The sequence below is a fragment of the Thermobia domestica genome, chromosome 10 (genome assembly GCF_964235325.1).
Source record: "Thermobia domestica chromosome 10, izTheDome1.hap1.1, whole genome shotgun sequence".
Classification (NCBI taxonomy): Eukaryota; Metazoa; Arthropoda; class Insecta; order Zygentoma; family Lepismatidae; genus Thermobia; species Thermobia domestica.
The window spans coordinates 23,488,929-23,508,794 of NC_137463.1; the positions used below are offsets into that span (position 1 = coordinate 23,488,929).

Below are 19,866 nucleotides of genomic sequence, written 5' to 3' on the forward strand. Positions count from 1 at the left end.
TTTTATTAATTCTATCTCTCTGTATTAAATCAACATAAAAAGGAACTTTCTGTTGCATATTTCTCTTATAACACCACCTTGATCCAAAGAATCTAATAAACTGCCCTCGCAACAGCTGAATGTGCATCACTACCTACGTGTTAACGTCGAAACCTAAAGTACAATTTTACTATAATTAAATTATGGATTTCATGCGCCTAACAAATTATATTTCTTTGATGTAGTTCGTACCCTAAACTAACATGTTACAAAACAGTGAACTTAATGTTTCAGAATGCATAAAATAAGAATATGTTCAGCGTTTTTCACCATGTCAAAGTACGATAATGTACCATTTTATACTTCTGTTACAGGAAATCATTGTTTAAACTATTCACTCTCCGACGAAATATTGCTTTTTAGTTTCACAACTAAAGATGTACAGCATTCAAGCATTTTAGACATTCAAGCAAGGGTCACAATCTTATTGCAAAGGATATCTTGCAAGGACTTGCCCTAAAAATTAAAAATGTATGTACACTCATGTCCACAATTATTGTCGCATGTCTATAAATATGTTGTTGTAAGAATATAATTTGATAACGAATTTGCCCGCTATTTCTTATAATGTTAGTATGTGTATAATCGGCAAAGACATGTATGTGGCAAATTTCATGTCAAAAGAGCAGTAAATAAGAACAATAAAACGAAAATAAAAGTTTCTTGTTCATTTAGCAACATTTTGTTTTACTCATTCTAATTTTCGTATTTATAATTCTTTTCCTATGAAATTTACCACAAATATATATTTCCCGATTATACACGTAGTACCAGTATTAAAAGTACCCTGCAAAATCATTATTAAATTATATTCTTACAAGAAGACAGTTATAGATATGCGACAATCATTTTGGACATGAGTGTACGATGGCAAAGTGCATTGTGTATGGAAATACTTTGAAAAGCAAGTGTGAAACTTTTCGAAATTACAATCGTACTCCTCGTGTTTAGAACCACTTCTCAACCTTTATTCACATGCCTTGTATTTGAATAATGCACGAAGAAACAAACTTAGTAGAAAAGCTCCTTAACTATGGAACACCTAATAAAACCTATTTTGATTTTTGATATTTATAGATGATCTCACTCTCATTAAACCAGTACAAGCTCCGTCTTAACTCTACTGTTTTAATATTACTACACAATAAATTCTCCTTTTACCAAACAACACCAAATTTATTTGACAAATGAAACTAAACTGAGTGAGCTTATCGGTAATAGACGTGCGATTCCATACTGTAATTGTCTAATGTATGTAAGTGCATCGCACGAATTAAGGGTCATCATTTCTTGCGGTTGGTCCTTAATGTCACGGCATGCAGAAATAACTGCTTATATATATATATATATATATATATATATATATATATATATATATATATATATATATATATATATATATATATATATATATATATATATAAACGCTTTTAGTAGGACCTGATTTCTCTGGAGATATTCGTCGACGCATTTGGACGCTCGTTTCGTCGAATACATTTCTAATATTTTCATTTTCAGCATTATACACTGATTATGGGAATACTATTAACTTTATGCAAAACCAGATACAATCGAATAAACGGTATATAACGGTTCAAAAATTGGTTTTGAACTCGATCAACGGTATATAATGAAAAATGTATTATGCGAGAAAATCATAATTTAATTACAAGGTGACATAGATTGATACCTGCAAATACTCTCTTCTGGAAAAATATGCAAGGACAACGATCACAACACAACACGATTAAGTTAAGAATGTATGAGAGAATTTTTCAGTTACGTCTATTCTTAAACGAAGTAGATGCTTGAAATCTCGGCGTCAGATGCTTTTCCTTCGGTGAATTCCAACAATACCAAATTTGGAAAAGATTGCTTAAAAAGTATCCCCACAAGTAAGCCCTTCAGAGCTTCGCTTGCCCAGCTAAATTAAGTTTCATTCACACAGTATCAGTGGTCCATTTCATAAGACTTGTAAATTTTTTCCACAAGTCACCAATTAATATGGAATACCAACCTTGTGTGATTATAAAACCAACTGTAAATTGAAATGTTACTTGTAATTTGTTCCTACAGTTGTAATTTTATGGCGCATTAAACTGTCTATTAATATATTTTCCAAGTTGAACACCGGTAGTAGTAGTAGTTGCCATGTACCTTTTATGAAATGGGCCCGAACAATTATAAAAACCTCACATTAAAATCTGCTGTTGACTCAATAGACCTGATCTAGTTAATCCATTAAGTGTTCACTGTCGCAACGTGGGTGGTACATACTATTCTAATTAAATTTGGAAAGTTTAGACACCCATGTTGTACCAAGAATATTGATTTTCGTCAGCGCTTTCAACTTTTCAGTTGTTACAAGCTAAAAAAAAAAAAAAAAAAAAAAAAAAAAAAAAAAAAAAAAAAAAAAAAAAAAAGTCAGTCAGTCTTGAAATTTACTTTCTTTACAACAGAATACGTGGTCACTAATGGATAAATTGTTGACAAAATTTTATTAAATATATGTTATCTTCAAATGACTCCTCCCCCCAAGAAAAAAAAACTAAAAATACAATATTAAAAATGAAATTACATCATTATACAGAAATTACATCATTATACAGTACATCATTTCTAATATATCTTCCTAATAACGAATAAACAATCTTCATAGAATTAACACAAATAGTCTTAACATATAAAAAACAATTAATAAACTTAACAGACCATACCACACTTGGCGACGTGATTTATATAATGAATGTCATGCGTGTTATCGTTGATAAGTCGTTTACGAATTTGATCGGTACAAGTTTTACAGCACTTTGGTTATATCTAGCACTAAAAGCCACTTCCACCGACAATTGATCCGGAAGCATACTCACCAAAAATGCCCACATGAATCATTAGGCTAGTTACGAATTCTATCCACACAAAACACCGTCTGTCAGTCATCAAATTGACGTTACAGACTTAGTGATAACAAAGTAACAAACATGTGTGCTTCCTGTATCTATGGTGCTGGATTCGATCCCAGGGCTGAGGCAAATTTGGTTCGGACCCCATACTTAATTGTCAATTCAATCTCACCTAGCTTTGGTACTGATAAATAAGCATATTGAATTATTTAAATTATGGTTAATGCGTTACGCTGAAGAATATCGCCAAATGTGATATAGCTATAAACATGTTTCCATGTATGCACATATGGTAAAATTAATTTAAGTTTTTTAAACAGATAATTGCATTACTTTATCCCAAATAAAAAATTACAGGATTCATAGAACTAAAAAAAAAACAAAAATAATTACATAAACCGACAGTCATATCAACATCAGTATATTTTATAACAATTACGTTTGATTTAAATATAAAATTAACCTAAATTTCAATCTTTAAAAAAAAAAAAAAAAAATCATTTGATTAATTTGCTGCCATTCTGTCTTGTAACTTTTTTCTTTTTTGTGTGCTTTTGTACTACAAAATAGTTAATTATTTCTTTTAAAGCATTTTGGTTTTGAAAGATTTTTTTTTTAAAAAAAATCTTTTATCAAACACACAGGAAGAGAGAGAGAGAGAGGTTTATGATGACTAGTACTACGATGTATATTCACATGATTAACATATGTACATTAGATACTCCTTTGTTTCGTCTAAAAGCATATTACAAATTGAACATCATTTCCAAAAATATATATATAAGTATTTTCTGCTAAACTAGTTTACTTGTTAACGTTTGAACCCAGTCATGGATTTCATCCACGTCTGACGATATGGATAATTACGATTTTTTTTTTCCTGGACGTCAAAACAGCTTACTTCAATAGTAAGAGTTATGATCACAACTTATAAAACTTACATGATTTTTTTTTCTTTTTCACATTATAGTTATCTACAACACGCACTTAGTATTTACAATGCATTCAGGTCAAGTCGTTATTAGACATTTAAAAGTTTCAAATTCTCTCTAATATTAAAAGAAAATAAAAACTGGTCTTATTTTTAATGAACAATACTCCTAAGTTACTAAATACAATAAAACAGGATGCAGATTTATTAATAAAGTACTAACTTTGCACTTTACTTAAGCACCCGTATTATTAATTTATTCATATACGATTCGATGACCCCTCATCATCATCTCATAATGGCTAATTTTTGATTCTGAGGAAAAGAAGCACTATTAAACTTCGTGAATAACCAAGAGAACTTGAAGAGGTCGATAATTTTAAATATATGGGAAGTATTTTGACAAGAGACGCTTACTTCACCAAAGAGATCAGGTCAAGAATTGCCATAGCCAAAGAAACATTCAACAAGAAAAGATCACTCTTAACTAGCAGGCTCAATATTGGACTAAGGAATAAATTGGTGAAGTAAGGAGTATTGGACTGTATAATTCAGAGCCTTGGATATTATGGTGGAAGTTGGAGAAGAAATGTTAAGAGAGTTTCGAAATGTGGTGTTGGGAGGAAGATGGAGAAGATAAAATGGACAGAGCAAGCAATAAACGAAGATGTTTTAAACGGATAGGAGAGAAGAGGACGCTTCTAAACACCATCCTTCGTAGGAAGGCCAATTGGATTGGACACATTTTGCGAAGAAATTGTCTCCTTCATACCGTCATAGAGAGAGAAAGATGTAAAGGAAAGTGAGGAATAAGAAGAACACAAATGATCGATAATTTGAGAAACAGAAGAAAATATTCGGAGTTAAAAGAAGAAGCTGACGATCGTAAAACGTGAAAGAAACATTTCCAGGCCTAAATCTATAATTAAAAAAAACTCATCAGTCCCAAAACCTGCTAAAAGACAGAATACATAATAATAATAATAATAATAATAATAATAATAATAATAATAATAATAATAATAATAATAAACTGAAATTTTTACTCCAATGAGTCACTAAAAAAGGCTGATGAAATTTAGTATCACACAATCATATTTCCTCCTATTTACATCTTTGGTTAAATTAATAATTTGTGGATGAGTACCTACTATTTTAAATTTGTGTCCAGAATCTAAAAACTTAACCTCGGTTATAATTATCGAAATAAAATAATATGAGATATTACTTCCTTTGGAAAATCTTCAAACTTCAGTGTTTGTTATCCGATGGAATTAAAAAAGTTCCTTGCATCCTACCTTTTTTTTATGTAGAAATAAGGTTGTAAAGCACACTGCTGAATTTAAAACAACTCATCCATTCCCTGCGACCCCTCAAAGAATTTTTTCTTCAAGTTATTTTATTTCGATAGTTAGTGCCCAGGTAATATTTTTGGATTTATGGGTGCAGATTTAGAATGGTAAATTCCTCATCCATGAATTACTTAACTAAAGACATAAGAAGGAAACCACTGTGTAACACGGAATTTTACCAACCCTTCAAGTGATTTCTTGGAGTAAAAATTTCACTTGTGATTTGGTAATCACGAAGTTTAATAGTGATTTCTTTTAAGGACTGAAAATTTAGTATTATGCGAGTCAATGAATCAATGTAAAGATTCCTTAATTATCACGTAATTATTGACAATAAAAAACAGTGACCGAAACGTATTCGAATATATTAATATTACGAGTGTTTAAATGGACTTCAAGATTATTTTTTCGCCAACACTTACAAGTACTCGAATCTATCTTGACAAGTAGGCTATGAAGATTAATCTCGTAGAAGCAATATTTTAGGTACTAAATTCACTTAGATATACGAATATCTAAATTAATGTAAGTAGTTAACGATAGAAGACTTAAGTTTCATACCCGTAATATGATCATAGTGAATGAAGTGAAATTCCAGTTACCAAATGATAACTTCCAGATATGGTCTTACATCATTATTTAGACATACCATATTACTACAGTAATGTTTACAGTATTTGACCAGTTTGAAGTTAAATAATAACAGAAGAACGTTCGTTATTTATAATTCTTACGGCGAATCTGTAATTATCATTCTTTCATATATATATATATCAGGGTTGGCTGGTTTAAACCATGGTTTAAACCAAGGTTTAAACCAGCTGGTTTTTTCAAAAAAAAAAAAAAAAAAAAAAAAAAAAAATTGGTTTAAACCAAAAAACAAAAAAATGTTCGTAAAAGTGTAAGTGTTTGTAAAATCTTGATGAACATACATTTGTGGGTTATCACGTTTCACTCCCGTATATTATTCGTATTATATTCAGACCTAAATTCCCCATTCATTACTCAAAAAGATTATACTACAAAAGCAATTTTTTTTTTATAAGTTTATAAATGTTTATTTTGTGATTTTTTGTAGTTGTTATTATTGTTATGTAATTGCAATCGAAGAAAAATTCTAAATATTGTTTCGTTTCAATGTTTACTATTGATAAAATACATCCAAAATGCCGTACTTTTTGTGTGTGTGTGTGGGGGGGGGGGGTCATACAGACCCCACGAGAGGCATTTAGTGAAATAAGTATCTTTGGTATCTATTTATGTATAAATGAGTCTGAGCCAAAGTGGACTCAAATAATTCATATCTTTATTCACTTTTCTTATTGATATGCAGATTAAGTCGGTGTATTTGTTTAATTTGGACTAATAAAAGTCGTTGTTAACTAACTTGAACTAAATTAGTTCTTCTGTACTCCGTAGTACTTTGAAATTGTTCATATGTAATTCTGTGTAATGGTTTCAATTGTGCAACTGTTTATCTTTTTGTCCTTCTGAAATGACTCTTGACAGTTATATTAAGAAGCATGTAAAGATCAGTACAACGTATTTTTTTATCAGGATTCCTTCGTGAGTGAGTCGGCAGACGTATCGCATTTATGGCCAATTAGTCCTGTTCCGAGTTCAAATGGAGGACAATTTCTCTCGGATGTAACTCGAGAAGCGGTTTTTATTCCGCTTTAAGCTTTATGTGACCCCTTCCAGCATAACCCGGTTGTTGCATAATAACATCAAGGCGAAACAAACTTATTTTTGTCCATATATGATATGAATATATAGAGCAAATTATTTAAACCATAAAAACCTAGTTTAAACCAAAAAGAAAAAAAACTTTTTTTTTTTTAAATAAAAACCATGGTTTTTGCCAACCCTGATATATATATATATATATATATATATATATGATGTTTCACAATTCATTTTACAGCGCTTGGAGGGTTGATACTGAACACGAAAACAAATACAAGCATATTGCACCGGAATTGAAAGCTGCGTCCTTTCCGAGTTATGAGCGTGGGAAAATGCAGAAAACTGCCCTTTGAACCTTAATAGCGCAAAGACTAATGGTGTTAGAGGAAGCGGTGTGGTGAATTTCAGAGGAAATCACACCTGTGTTGTCAGGAAATACCAAGTTCAAGAGTATGGAGAAAGTAGACACAGAATTTTACAAATTAAGTCAAAGTCTTATAGATAATTGTGAATTGAATGGGACAAGGTTTAATAAAATCTTGCGTAATTTCCCGAACATCTTGAATGTGGCATTTTTCAAAGATACAGATATGGTTTCCTCTGAAATTCACCATACATACAGGTTCTTCTAACACTATAAGTCTTTTCGCTATTCATGTTCAAAGTTCTATTTTTTGCACTTTCCCGCGCTCATAACTCGGAAAGGACGCCGCTTTCGACTTCGGTGTAATAAACTTTTTTGTTTTGCTTGTTTTCATATCTACTTTCAGCCTCCAAGCGCTGAAACAGGTATTATGAAACACACTGTATATATCAAGAGACAGAAAAAAAGGGTAAATATAAGAACAAAACATAGGAAGAGAAAGGAAGATCTAGATTGACAAGAAAAGGTCAGAAATCATTTCCATTATCGCATTTTCGTTACTTATTTAGAAATAATAATAATAATATTAAAGACGTAGAGGACCACATTTGTGGTTTTACTTACCAAATTACTGCAACTTGACCTTAACAGATTGCAAATGCCAAGTGTGTCATTATTCATATTATTTCTACAATAAACTCTAAAAACTATCACCACAATACGGCACGTACGCTATCAAAACAATCATCACTGAGACACGGCACAAATAAACAACAACACTGGCCACTCGAAGTAATACGATTGTCTGAAAAAAAAAAAAATGACACAAGACGCGCAAATCTAGTTAAAATTCATTTTCACCATCACACAAAAAGAACGAAACGCTTTTCATAAATCTTAAAAATTTCATCGTCGGTGATACGCACCTATCTTGTCTTGTAACGAGAAAACTTATTTATCACAATGGAAAATAAAACTTCCGGTTACTGGCTATGATGTCCTGAATTTGGCGAATTCAAATCAGACGAGAACAAAAGTTGAGCTTGTTGCTGAGAAAACTGAAAAGGCATCACCTCTTCAACGTTGTTCTCTTGGATATTAACCTGCAGAAAAAAGAACAAATCACAATAAAAGTCTTCAACGTACGCAATACTTAAGCCAATGGTTATAAAAATATTTTGAGTAATGCAGAGCTTCAGAACAGAAGTATGTAACAGAGAACTAATGTTTACAGTACTTTATTAAATCTTTAATGTCCATTTTGCGAAAAATATCTTGAAAATCGTACACTTACAGGGTTTATCCGGAAAGTAATGAGACTGGCCGTTGCATGGCGCTTCAGTCCCCGGCGGGAAGGGGGGGGGGGGGTCCTAAGCAACCAACTGACCGGACGGCAGTAGCATTCGAGTTCTGACACAGTGAGGATTACGTGTTGCACAAAAGCTATTTTTGAGTTTTGGCCGCGGCAGAGAACGTGAGAAATGGAGGTTCGCTGGAGCAGCACTACGTGATTAAATTTTGCTTTCACCTGGACAAAACCGCTTCCGAAACACTTGCCTTGGTTAAGGAGGCTTACAAAGATGACGCCCTGTCAAGGGCCCAGGTTTTCCGGTGGTTCAGAGTTCAAGAACGGACGGGAGACTGTTGAAGACATGGAGCGATCTGGACACCTTTCAACGAGTGGTGTGGAACAATCTCCTGGACTCCGACCATCATTCGCTCCAAGTCTTCAAACGGTCTCTTTCGTCTGTTCTTGAACTCTCTGAACCACCAGAAAACCTGGGCTCTTGACAGGACGTCGTCTTTGTAAGCCTCCTTGACCAAAGCTAGCGTCTCGGAAACGGTTTTGCCCAGGTGAAAGCAAAATCTAATCGCGCAGTGTTGCTGCAGCGGACACGCTCGATTTCTCACGTTGTTTGCCGTGACAAAAACTCAATAACAGCTTTTCTGTGCCACGCGTAATCCTCACTGCATCAGAGCTCAGACGCGACTGTCGCTCGGTGCGGTGCTTAGCTCAGAACTTCCACCACCGCAAACTCCTCCACTGGTGCACCGCGCTACTAGCGACTGGTGCACCGCGCGTTGACAAGTCTCATTAATTTACAAACTTTGTAAGCTATCGTTTTCTGCATTTATCAACATCCATTAATCTAGAAGAGTTCTCTTGTGGCTATATGGTTACCGTATGCATCTTTGGCAAGGGAGAACCGGTAGGTCGGATCCCACGTTAAAGTATAGGTCCACGTCTCACATGGCTTTGATTCTGAACAGGACGCTATACTCTAATCCAGTGTTTCCCAACAGGTGTATCATGAAATTTTAGAATTTAAAAATCGTGAAGAATTCAATAATTAGTTAACATCGATTTTGAAACAGACTGTACTACGCAACACCAGAAACAATGATCAATTCTACATAAAGCTCTCCCCATTAGTCTATTGGCTAGCGTATATGGTTGTGGTAGTCAGCGCCACCACATCGTCCCATGCTTTTGAAACGTCTCTGGATGGTTCCCAGTTTTCTCGCCAGGTGGCAGCGCAGGATCCGGCCAAGGGGGCTGTATACATCAGAGTGAGAAGAGCCTTTCTTCTTCACGTGGGACCCGAGTAGAGAACATCAACAGTGGCAGCAGCGGAAGGGTTGGAACCCGTACCGAGGGGGCACCGGAGACCAGGCTCGGGGAAGATGAAGTGCATGGACTGAAACACGAGTGCGACGAGAATTATAGACTCAGTTTTCTTTGTGAAGTGAAATGGACAGCTGGATGTCATGATAAGTATCCTATCTACCTCAGTATACCTGCACAGTCTGTATCCGATACTCATAAATATTTTTATAAAATATATATGAAATATTTAAACCTTGATTCTTATTTAAAAATAATATTGGATACCACCTCACCACTCCACTAGCCATCTGCGCAACTAAGGAATATGCACCCTCACATTTGCTCTAGCGTAAATGCGACGGTGACATGGTTTTGGTATATGATCCCAGGTTAGACTCCCGTCCGGAGAGCATAAAAATTTAATTTCACAATCATTCACTTTCATTAATCACCCGAGTCCTTTAGCCTAAAGGGCATAATCGTTGCACATTAAACTAAAATTTAATATCATTTCAGTACTAAAATAGTCACTACTTTAAAGAAACTTATAGGCTTGTAACTGATCAGTATTTCACCGAAATTTCTTTAGTGTATGAAAGCGGAAATTTACTGAACGTAACTGTTCTTCTACAAAGTCTATATATAAGTTGCTAAGAGCATCACGTGGAGTGACGAATCACGCTGATCACATTGTGGCAATCCAACGGACATTTGTGGACATGGCGCATGCCAGGTGAGTGCTATTTACTGAGATGCATTGTTCACACTGTGAAATTTGGTTGTGGAGGAATCATGATGTAGGCCTCTTTCTCACTGATATGGACTGGAACCCCTAGCGTTGGTGCCTAGAGCAATGAATGTCGACGCCTATCAAGCAATCCTAAACAATTCTACGCTACCAATCTTTTGGCAGCCGTTCAGTATTGGGCCTTTGTGTTTCTACATGCCCATTCCAGCATCAATAAAGCACACACTATTACAACAGAGCAGTTTGAGGACATGAAGCTGCAAGTACTCTACTGGCCGGCCCAAAACCCTGACCTCAGCCCTATTTAACATCTTTGGGATTTGTCAGAGTACTAGTGGAGACCCCGGCCACAACGTTCCAAAATCACAACCGCACGGATGCCAATTTGGAGGAAGAATGGAGAACAATACCTGCCTAAATCTACCGCAACTTTGTGGAAAGTCTTCCTACAAGGCTCTACGTTGTCGCAACAGCAAAAAGCAGACATATGGCATATTCACGCCTTATCAGCGCACGATGAGTAAGTACTTACTGGTGACCGGCTATTGATGGCAATGTAGTGTATCTGAAAGTATCTACTTTTTCGAAAGTATTACTTATATTTTAATGTATCCATGATTTGCAGTATTACGGTCACGACGAATTTCCTTGTATTAAATTTTCTTTGTATTTACTTCTAATCCTATGTACCTGCAGATTTTTAATAAAACCTCTGCATTTCTTTCTACTGACCTCATATCATCTATCAGATTGACATCATCAGCATAAGCCATAATCTGGTGAAGTGCCATTCAGTTCTAGAATATGGTTGCTATGTTTTAATTTCACCTAGTGTATTCCAGAACAAAACTTAATAATGGCCACAACGCATCTCCTCGTTTCTGACCATTCTCGACGTGAAAGCTTGTGGACAAGTATTTCCTTCTCGAACTTTACTTTGGATTCCATTTAAATACGTCTTTATAAATATTAACTATCTTTTTTGGCATATCGAATTTAGTAAGAATGTTGTACAATGTTTCCCTCCTAACCGAGTTATACACGTAGGCCTTCTGAAATCAATAAACAATTTATTTATCGGGGGCGGGGTGTTCTATTTCTATTTCTTTTCGAGTATTTGGCGGATGATAAATATATGACCGTTAGTTGATCGAGTTGATTTTGAGTTTAACGTCCCTTTCAGCAGCAAGGCTATATGGGACGTGGACCTACTGATTAACGTGGAATCCGAACCACATGAGCTCCTGCCGGGAATCGAACCCGGGTCTCCCACGCCAAAGGCGCGTATGCTAACCGCTTAGCCACGGAGGAGCTCCGTTAGTTGATCGAGTTCCCCTAAATCAGTAGGCACAATCTCCAATATGTATACGGTCAACCTTGCTAACAGAATGTTTGACAGGACCTTGGATCTTGTATTATACGTATTAAGATGCATAAAGGAATAAATTTTTCTTAGCCTACAATAATCGGGTTAACCAGTTTTCTGTTTCCTATGTTAAGACATCATCCAGTATTAATATTCTGTGCAATTTTTACTGAGTTGATGGAACAGAATACTTTTTTCTTTTTAATGTAAAATTTAAAAGATCGAAATTGGGACTGAATGGGAACGTGATATCCCACCCTTTTTTTGATATCGTATCTAACTATACTTGAGAGAGAGAAAGTAATATCATATTTAATAATCGGATGTAATGTAGCTGGAAGTACAGTATACTGAAAGTTGATATCAGTAAACCCTAAATATTTTACCTGCATTACAATCTATGCTTTAGCTGAAAGATATAAAATACATTACAGAATTAACATACATATTCATATTGTTTAAAAAAAAAAAAAAAAGCCTAATTTATTACGGTGTAAAAGCGTAAGAAGGAGAAATGGGACGAGACTTGCATTTTCGAATGTTGAATATTTCTACCAGCAATACATACTACTTGTATCACTTGTATTATATGTACTTGAAATTGTACGTTTATCAAGCAGATTCCGTGTTACTGAATGAAATAATTTCTAGAAAAGTTTTCCGAGCTTTCAATAGATCTAGGTATTAGAAGTGAGAATTCTTCATAGTACTAACTATACACAGAAATTTCGCGTTTTCTTTCTAAAAATAATTCTGGCAGTCTAGCACTCAAAAAGATCATTAACCGGATCTTTAGACTTGAATATTTCAAAAAAGTTTCTCTCACATTTAAGAAAACAATGAAGTGTTAGTCTGTACAGAAGTTGTAGGACAGAGCATGAAGTGTAGTTTCCTACCATGTGTGTGGACAACTCAATATCTGCATTTTTATCCCCTGAAAATCCAACTAGCCTCCAAAATATACGGAAAATTATTCACTCGCAACTGAGAGTAGAACCCTTACTTTTTATTAGTAGTACTTATTAGGAAAGATTAACATACTATTACCTGATTTGGATCTGCTATTATACTAGTTGTTTCCACATGCGACTGATTACTTGCCATCGTGGTAACAAAATGAGAATAATTACTCTGAGAGGACACCGACATTTCACTTGTGGACTGTGTGCAGTACATTTCGGAGGGTGCAGACGTTGAATTATGCCCTAAAGAGGTACTTGTTGTGTTTTCACCTGTCTCCGGTGAATAAGGCACACTAACCTATAAAATAAAGACAAAGAATCAATTACAAACTATTTCAGACACAAATGTATTCTCACCAGCAAAATTATACATTTACATGGCATTTAATCAATGGCTCTTGAATAGACTGACGTTGTTTTATCAATAGCTTTGGAATAGACAGACCGTTACCAGCATAAATATACTTACTTGGTGTTTTGCTAATGGCTTTGGAACAGAGGGACAACTTGAATATAAGTTTGTTTGCCGTAAATCGCCTGTAATAATACTGTTGAAATTGGTCATTTTGTTGAAACACATTTGGATGTTCTTCTGCGTTTGAACAAAAGAACATGTTGCAGGTGTTATACTTAACTAATGGTAACAAGCATAATTATATAAGATAGGTCATAAATCACTTAACAAAAATACACTTGAAACGAATTATTTATCGGTAATCGTGCAAATACGGTAATTAATTAAAGAATGCACGAGAAAGGAACAGTGAATGAAGGAAAGAAAGAAATCATGAAGAAAGGAAACAGGAAAGGAAGAGAATGAACGAAAAATGAAAAAAAAAAAAAAAATATAAAAAAATGAATGAATGAAAGATAGATTATTATGTTCAAAAGAAATACAAACCAGTCAGCACGGTCGAGCGACCTAAAGCACTAGGCTGATGATCGCAAGAACTGTCTGCAGCGGATTCAAACCCCACTCAGAGCATAGCTATTATATACATCCCTATCAGCCTTTATTTATCATCTTTTTCCTTCGTTTAAAGAGCACAATCTTGGGAATTAAAACATAAAAATACAACAATATATATATATATATATATATATATATATATATATATATATATATATATATATATATATATATTGCAAGGATTCTTACCTTACAGCGTGAGCACATGTTATACAAGCACCACGTGCTATTATTTATAAACAGCAAACAATATACAAAACCAGGAAGACAGGAAGAATAGCACGACGGAAACCGAAGAAAAACGAGCCACCTGAAAATGGCCTATAAAAGCAAAGCCAGAAAAGACGGAGACATCAGTTAACCATTAATCACTAACTTATACCTGCTCTAAAGATCGCCTTAAACAAACGAGCTCTACCCTGCCTAAAATCCCTGGAGGCTGTTTTGAGCGAAGGGTATTACTCACCACAAACCGTACCTCACGAGGTTACCATAAGCTGAGGTGATCAAAAAACCGTAACCTAAAATCACTGCAAAACGCCCCGGAGGCTACCCGGGTTCCCGTATAAAACATTCCTTCCTTCACATCTCTGGTCATAAAAAACCTTGTAAACACAAAAACTATTTTGTATTATTTTGTAAAATAACTTACGTAAAGGGCTAAAATCCCAAATTGTCATTGTCTCTATTCACACAAAACATTACAATATAATCAAAAGCTACCTACATTTATGAAAGGAAGAAGGCCATACTGCGCCATCATTAACTGTTCCTGCACTCGCCGCAATTCCTCCTGTTGCTGGACTATTAACTGCTGAAGCTCTGCATGTTTTCTTTGAAGTTGTTCTTGCAGCTGCGTCTGCGCTGACGTCATCACAATAGGCTGACGAAGCAACTGGAATCACAAATGTCATTATTAACTTTCAACGTACAAAAACTAAATAACTTTTCTTTACAATACAATAGTTAAAAAGAAGATAGTAAAATAAGGTGAAAGATTATATAGATGTACTTTCTGATGGTGAGCTGAACATATATTATAAACGGAATAGACAATTAAAAAACTGAAGGCTTATGGTATCAACTTTCTAAGCAAAAACACACCAATATTTTCGGACTACAAATCTTCGTCCATCACCTGTATAAGTCCGCAAATATCGATATGTTTTATATTATGTTCAGAACGTTAATAATTCCTTTTGTGTGTTCTTATGTATAAATGATTTCAAGATATTTTATCTACAATGTTTCACGTTTCGTCTTGAGGATGGGATAAAGATTTGCTGCCCAGTATACACGACATATTATATCTTGAAAAGTGATAAGTAGAGTAGTAGAACTGTTTTTCTTTTCATATATTATACTGACTTCAAAACATGTATATGAGATGTCACAAAATATTATTCAAATATGAGTATGTTGCAAAATGTTTCAATAATCCTTAGGTCGGGTAATCACTTTTTTAAATGATATCTACGTATTCTTTGATTCTAGTTGATATATTCCTCTTGGAATTGAACTCTGAACTGAACTCCTAGTGCAACTGTCCTTAGGGGCCCAATGCCTACCAGTCGGCTTGTTGCACTTATGCCTTTGGGGTGATGTGTGGTCAAGCATATCGCTTCCTCTCACCGTTAGCGATGGCTTTTTAGATCGTAATTCGTCGCTTCTTTCTTTCAAGTGAATTCCCAATTGTGCTCACGACGCTAGGTGGATGCGGCACTGCCAACACCAACTGGTGAGTAAGAATGGCCACCCATCTTCCCACAGACAGGCAAGCGTTGACTTTGCTGTTCTCATGAGAAGTTGTATTCCAGTGCGGCTAAATTGTTAACATTTTAACATTTTTATTGTGCCCCTTGAAAGTGAAATAGACTTGACTTTTTTTTTTTTTTTTTTTTTAATTGCTGTCTAACTTCTTATTGTGAAGCACCTTGTAATAACTGAAGATGAGTTCCTTGTAGTTTTTGAAACAGTAGTTACGGTACAATCCTTCTTCCTGTATAAAATAAATTCATTTAGTATTACTTGTACTTCAGTATTCAGTAATTTATGCTGAAACCATGACTCGTGAATACTAATTATCTTTAAAACTGTTAGCTGCTAAGCAGTTCGTGTGTATTATTCATAACAATAATTACTTACTTCAGGTGCAGCACTTGTAGGAAGAGAGGTAACCACCGCCGCTTGAGCAGGAAAACTCGCCAAGACAGGCCTCACTGGAATGGCAGCAACATATTGTTGTTGCGGCTGTTCCATGAAATTGGTCTGTAGATGCTGGGAATGTGGAGGCATTGATCCGACAGGCTTATTCATGGACTGCTGAGGAGGAGGCGATACTAACACACTTCCAGACCCTTGCGATACTCTTGGAGTATGAACTACGCTGGATTTCTGAAAGTAACACATTAATAAAATGATATATACTAAACAGAAAACTGATCGCTAAACTGGCTTGAAATCGAAACCTAGTCTTCCAGTTATGGCTATGTAAATATTTTATCATTGATCTGCCAACGACATAATTAGTTCTCTGTATTTCCTTCTTCATACACACTACTATTATGTGAAGATGAAATAGTTCAAAAAAGATTAATTTGTCGTTCACAGAAACTCTAAACACAAATAATTAATTTAAATTACAAATTACGTGTGCGTCATTCTTAGGAGTAGTGGTGTCACCGTTACAAGACCAACTGTAATCGATATAATCTGCAACTTAACATGTATTTTATATACATAGTAAAAAGTGTAAAAATTGATTATTTTTGTGGTATTGTTGAGTGAGCATAGTGGTGATTGGGTTGCATAATCTAAAGGATATTGATAATTTAAAATGAGAATATGGTAATTTCTAAGACAAACACCACCAAAAAGGTTTATTAATAGGAATACATAATTATCGAGACCAACACCATAAAAGATTTACAAAAATGAATTAATTAGATACAGCGCATCGCCTATTAAAGCGAAGGACCACTAACGTGATTTTAAAAAAGATGCGGAGTTCACAAACTCGTGTGTAGGTTAAGACTGTCTAATGTTCATGTCATTACACTATGATAAACAGAGAATAAGTGCAAAACGCGTACATACAATTCATATAAGTTCATGGCTGCAGATTCACCATACTTACTCGTAGCACTAACTTGAGTAATTGCCAGAATAATGATTTAGTAAAACTGTCAGAGAATATTATACTGACTACTAAGGGAAACTAATGGAAAAGTAACTACAACCTCAATCTGAATATTGTATATCAGGCTCTGAACCTCGGCTCTCTAAATTAGAAGAATGTGTTAATAGTATAGAGAATTTTTAATTTTCTTCTCCAAAAATAACTGTGTGAGTATGAATACTGTCTTTGTTATAATTAGAGAATCTCTAGAAACATACTGATAATTAATAATATACGAATGAACAAGATTAATAACCACTCATATTACACTCTTACGGTCAAATAGTTACTTACTGTACTGTGTGTCATTTGCGAATGCCTTGACCCTGGAGAATCTGCTGACATGGAAGTAGAGTCTGAACCTGGACCCTGTAGAGACTGTTTGACTCTCACGGACCCTACGTTCATTCCCGACGCTGATGGAGATGCGTCTGCAGATCTCATCGTTGTACCCACGCTATGGCTTGCATTGTTCGAAAAACGAGGACTTCTACACGCTGCAACAAAAAATTCAAAAAACATATGTATTATAAAGGACTGACTATAACATCCATCTGTGCCATCATATATATATATATATATATATATATATATATATATATATATATATATATATATAGCTACGGTACTATTTTGTTTATAAATATATTAAGTAATGGTTTTAAGGAATTATTTAAGTGTGCGAATCAAAAGTATTTCTACTTTATAGTATAATGTAATTTAGGAAAATCAATTAGGGCAAGCGCATGCAAAGGTAGACGGACAGTGTAATCGTTCCTATTGTCAGAAGTAAGGATTTTCAGAATACTTATGCAGAAGTTGTCAAATACACTGCTATGAATGAAGTGGTTAAAGAACGGTTGGAGCAGAGATATACCTCTTGTTGGCTCACTGTCTTATAGACTATATATAAAAATAACACGACAAGGAGCAATATCATGAAGTATGTTAATACGATATAGGTATTCTTCCGTATTTGCGGAATGCATGGTAAGAAATGGAAATAGTAGTTTTCAGCAAGAACTTTTTTGCACCAACTAAAGAAAATATTAAAATTTTCCTCTACAATTGAAGGAAACTGATAAAAATACGTAGATCTCCTAGCAATATAATTTCGTTCTTAAAAAACACGCATGATGAAGATGACAAGAGATCATTGAAACGTAGCGTCAGTACGCAGTTTTAACATTTGGATACTTCAGTGATTACAACCTTTATTAGGGGTACATATATTTTTTTCTGCTGACTGTTCAGAAGTTTCTATAATCAGATATAATAAATTTTCTTCAACTTAGCATTATTTATCTGGTTTGTTTGGGGGGGGGGGGGGTTTCCTGTCAATATTTCGTCCATTTATTTTTCTTTTACAGTGCTTGTTAAAATACTTCAGGCCAACTTTTCTTTTGCAAAACAAGAAATTATTTACAGGGTGAAAATAAAGGGATGCTTAGCTTGCATTTAAAACTGCTCTTGTTAATTGCTACAACGATAGCCGAAATACTGAGAAAAATTAAACTCTGAAGAAAAATAATAGGACAGTGGCACATGGCAAGTTCTTAATGCTAACAATAACTCATTTTACAAAATGTATTCTTCATTTCCACAAATTTTTACAATGACAAGAAAAATTACTCAGCTATCTTTTTCAAATTCCCTCACAAGAGGACTAAGATAAGCAACTACTACTCACCCGATGATCTGGAAGACCACGAGGACCCCATACCACTCTGCGAAGCGGTTACTTGTTGTTGTTGTAATTGTTTGTGACTACTACTGTTGCTGTCGCCATTTCCGAGCACCGGGTCATTGTCACTCGACAACAATTTATTATTGGAATCCTGATTATTCTTCCGAAGCTGTTTCATCACATCAGCGTAGCTGAAAAATTAAATACAAAATTTCAGAAATTACACTACATTACAATCTGTTTAAGATGACAAACATTGATTCCTCTTTTACAACGGAGGCGCTGTTACGAACAAGTAACTTGAAAATGAAATCTTTCTGTTAATCGCATGACTTTAGGCTAAGGGAGGCGGATGATTAAGAGGGTTCTCGACGCCGAAATTAAATTGCCGCAAATTTTAAACGTTTCCCTAAATATTTCATAAACTTATAAAGAGGAGAAAAATTGCAAGTTGTTGTTCTCTTAACAATGTGATTTTCCCAATGATAGCGTAGTTACAACTCCTCTGAATGTTTTGGTTATGTAAAAAGCTAGGAACGAATTGTTTTTTTCGCGTTAAAAAGTTGATTTCCTAACTTTCAAACAACGGAAAACATTCAGAGAATTTGCAACTACGCTATCATTTGTAAAATCATATTGTTAAAAGAACAACAACTTGCAATTTTTCTCTGCTTTATACGTTTCTGAGATATTTACGGAAAAGTTTAAAATTTGCGGGCAATTTAATTTCGGCGTCGAAAGCCCTCTTAAGGTAAGTGAATGATGATGGAAGAATCGGTGGAATGAGAATGTGGAAAGAGAATACCCTGAGACAATCCACGGACACGATGTTGTTCACCACAAACTTAACTTGGCCGGGGATCGAACCAGAAACACCACACATCAGAGGTAAGCGCTCAACCACTGAGCCAACGTGTTCCCCCGAAACTTGAAAATAATTTGGGAAAAGTAACACTTTACCTACCCCTGGCAACGACTTCCTCAGAGATTAGCAAGTTTTTTTTGTTTGTTTGTAACAGTCTATCCGTAGCATACTTGGTGGTCAGCCACATGTGTTGACACAGTCTCCAAT

At 34.8% G+C, this 19,866-nt stretch overlaps 1 protein-coding gene across 1 annotated transcript in view; it reads right to left on the reverse strand.

Moving 5' to 3' along the window:
• Positions 1 to 2,594: 2,594 nt before the first annotated feature.
• Clk (circadian locomoter output cycles kaput protein Clock) overlaps positions 2,595 to 19,866 on the reverse strand; it is an 82,495-nt gene continuing 65,223 nt past the window's right edge. Inside the window, exons 13-18 of the mRNA XM_081727886.1 lie at positions 18,798 to 18,985; positions 17,402 to 17,604; positions 16,075 to 16,323; positions 14,657 to 14,824; positions 13,045 to 13,257; positions 2,595 to 8,378 (exon numbers count right to left, since the gene is read on the reverse strand). Of these exons, the coding sequence (XP_081584012.1) occupies positions 8,259 to 8,378; positions 13,045 to 13,257; positions 14,657 to 14,824; positions 16,075 to 16,323; positions 17,402 to 17,604; positions 18,798 to 18,985 (1,141 nt within the window). The 3' untranslated portion in view covers positions 2,595 to 8,258. The remainder of the gene's footprint in view (positions 8,379 to 13,044; positions 13,258 to 14,656; positions 14,825 to 16,074; positions 16,324 to 17,401; positions 17,605 to 18,797; positions 18,986 to 19,866) is intronic.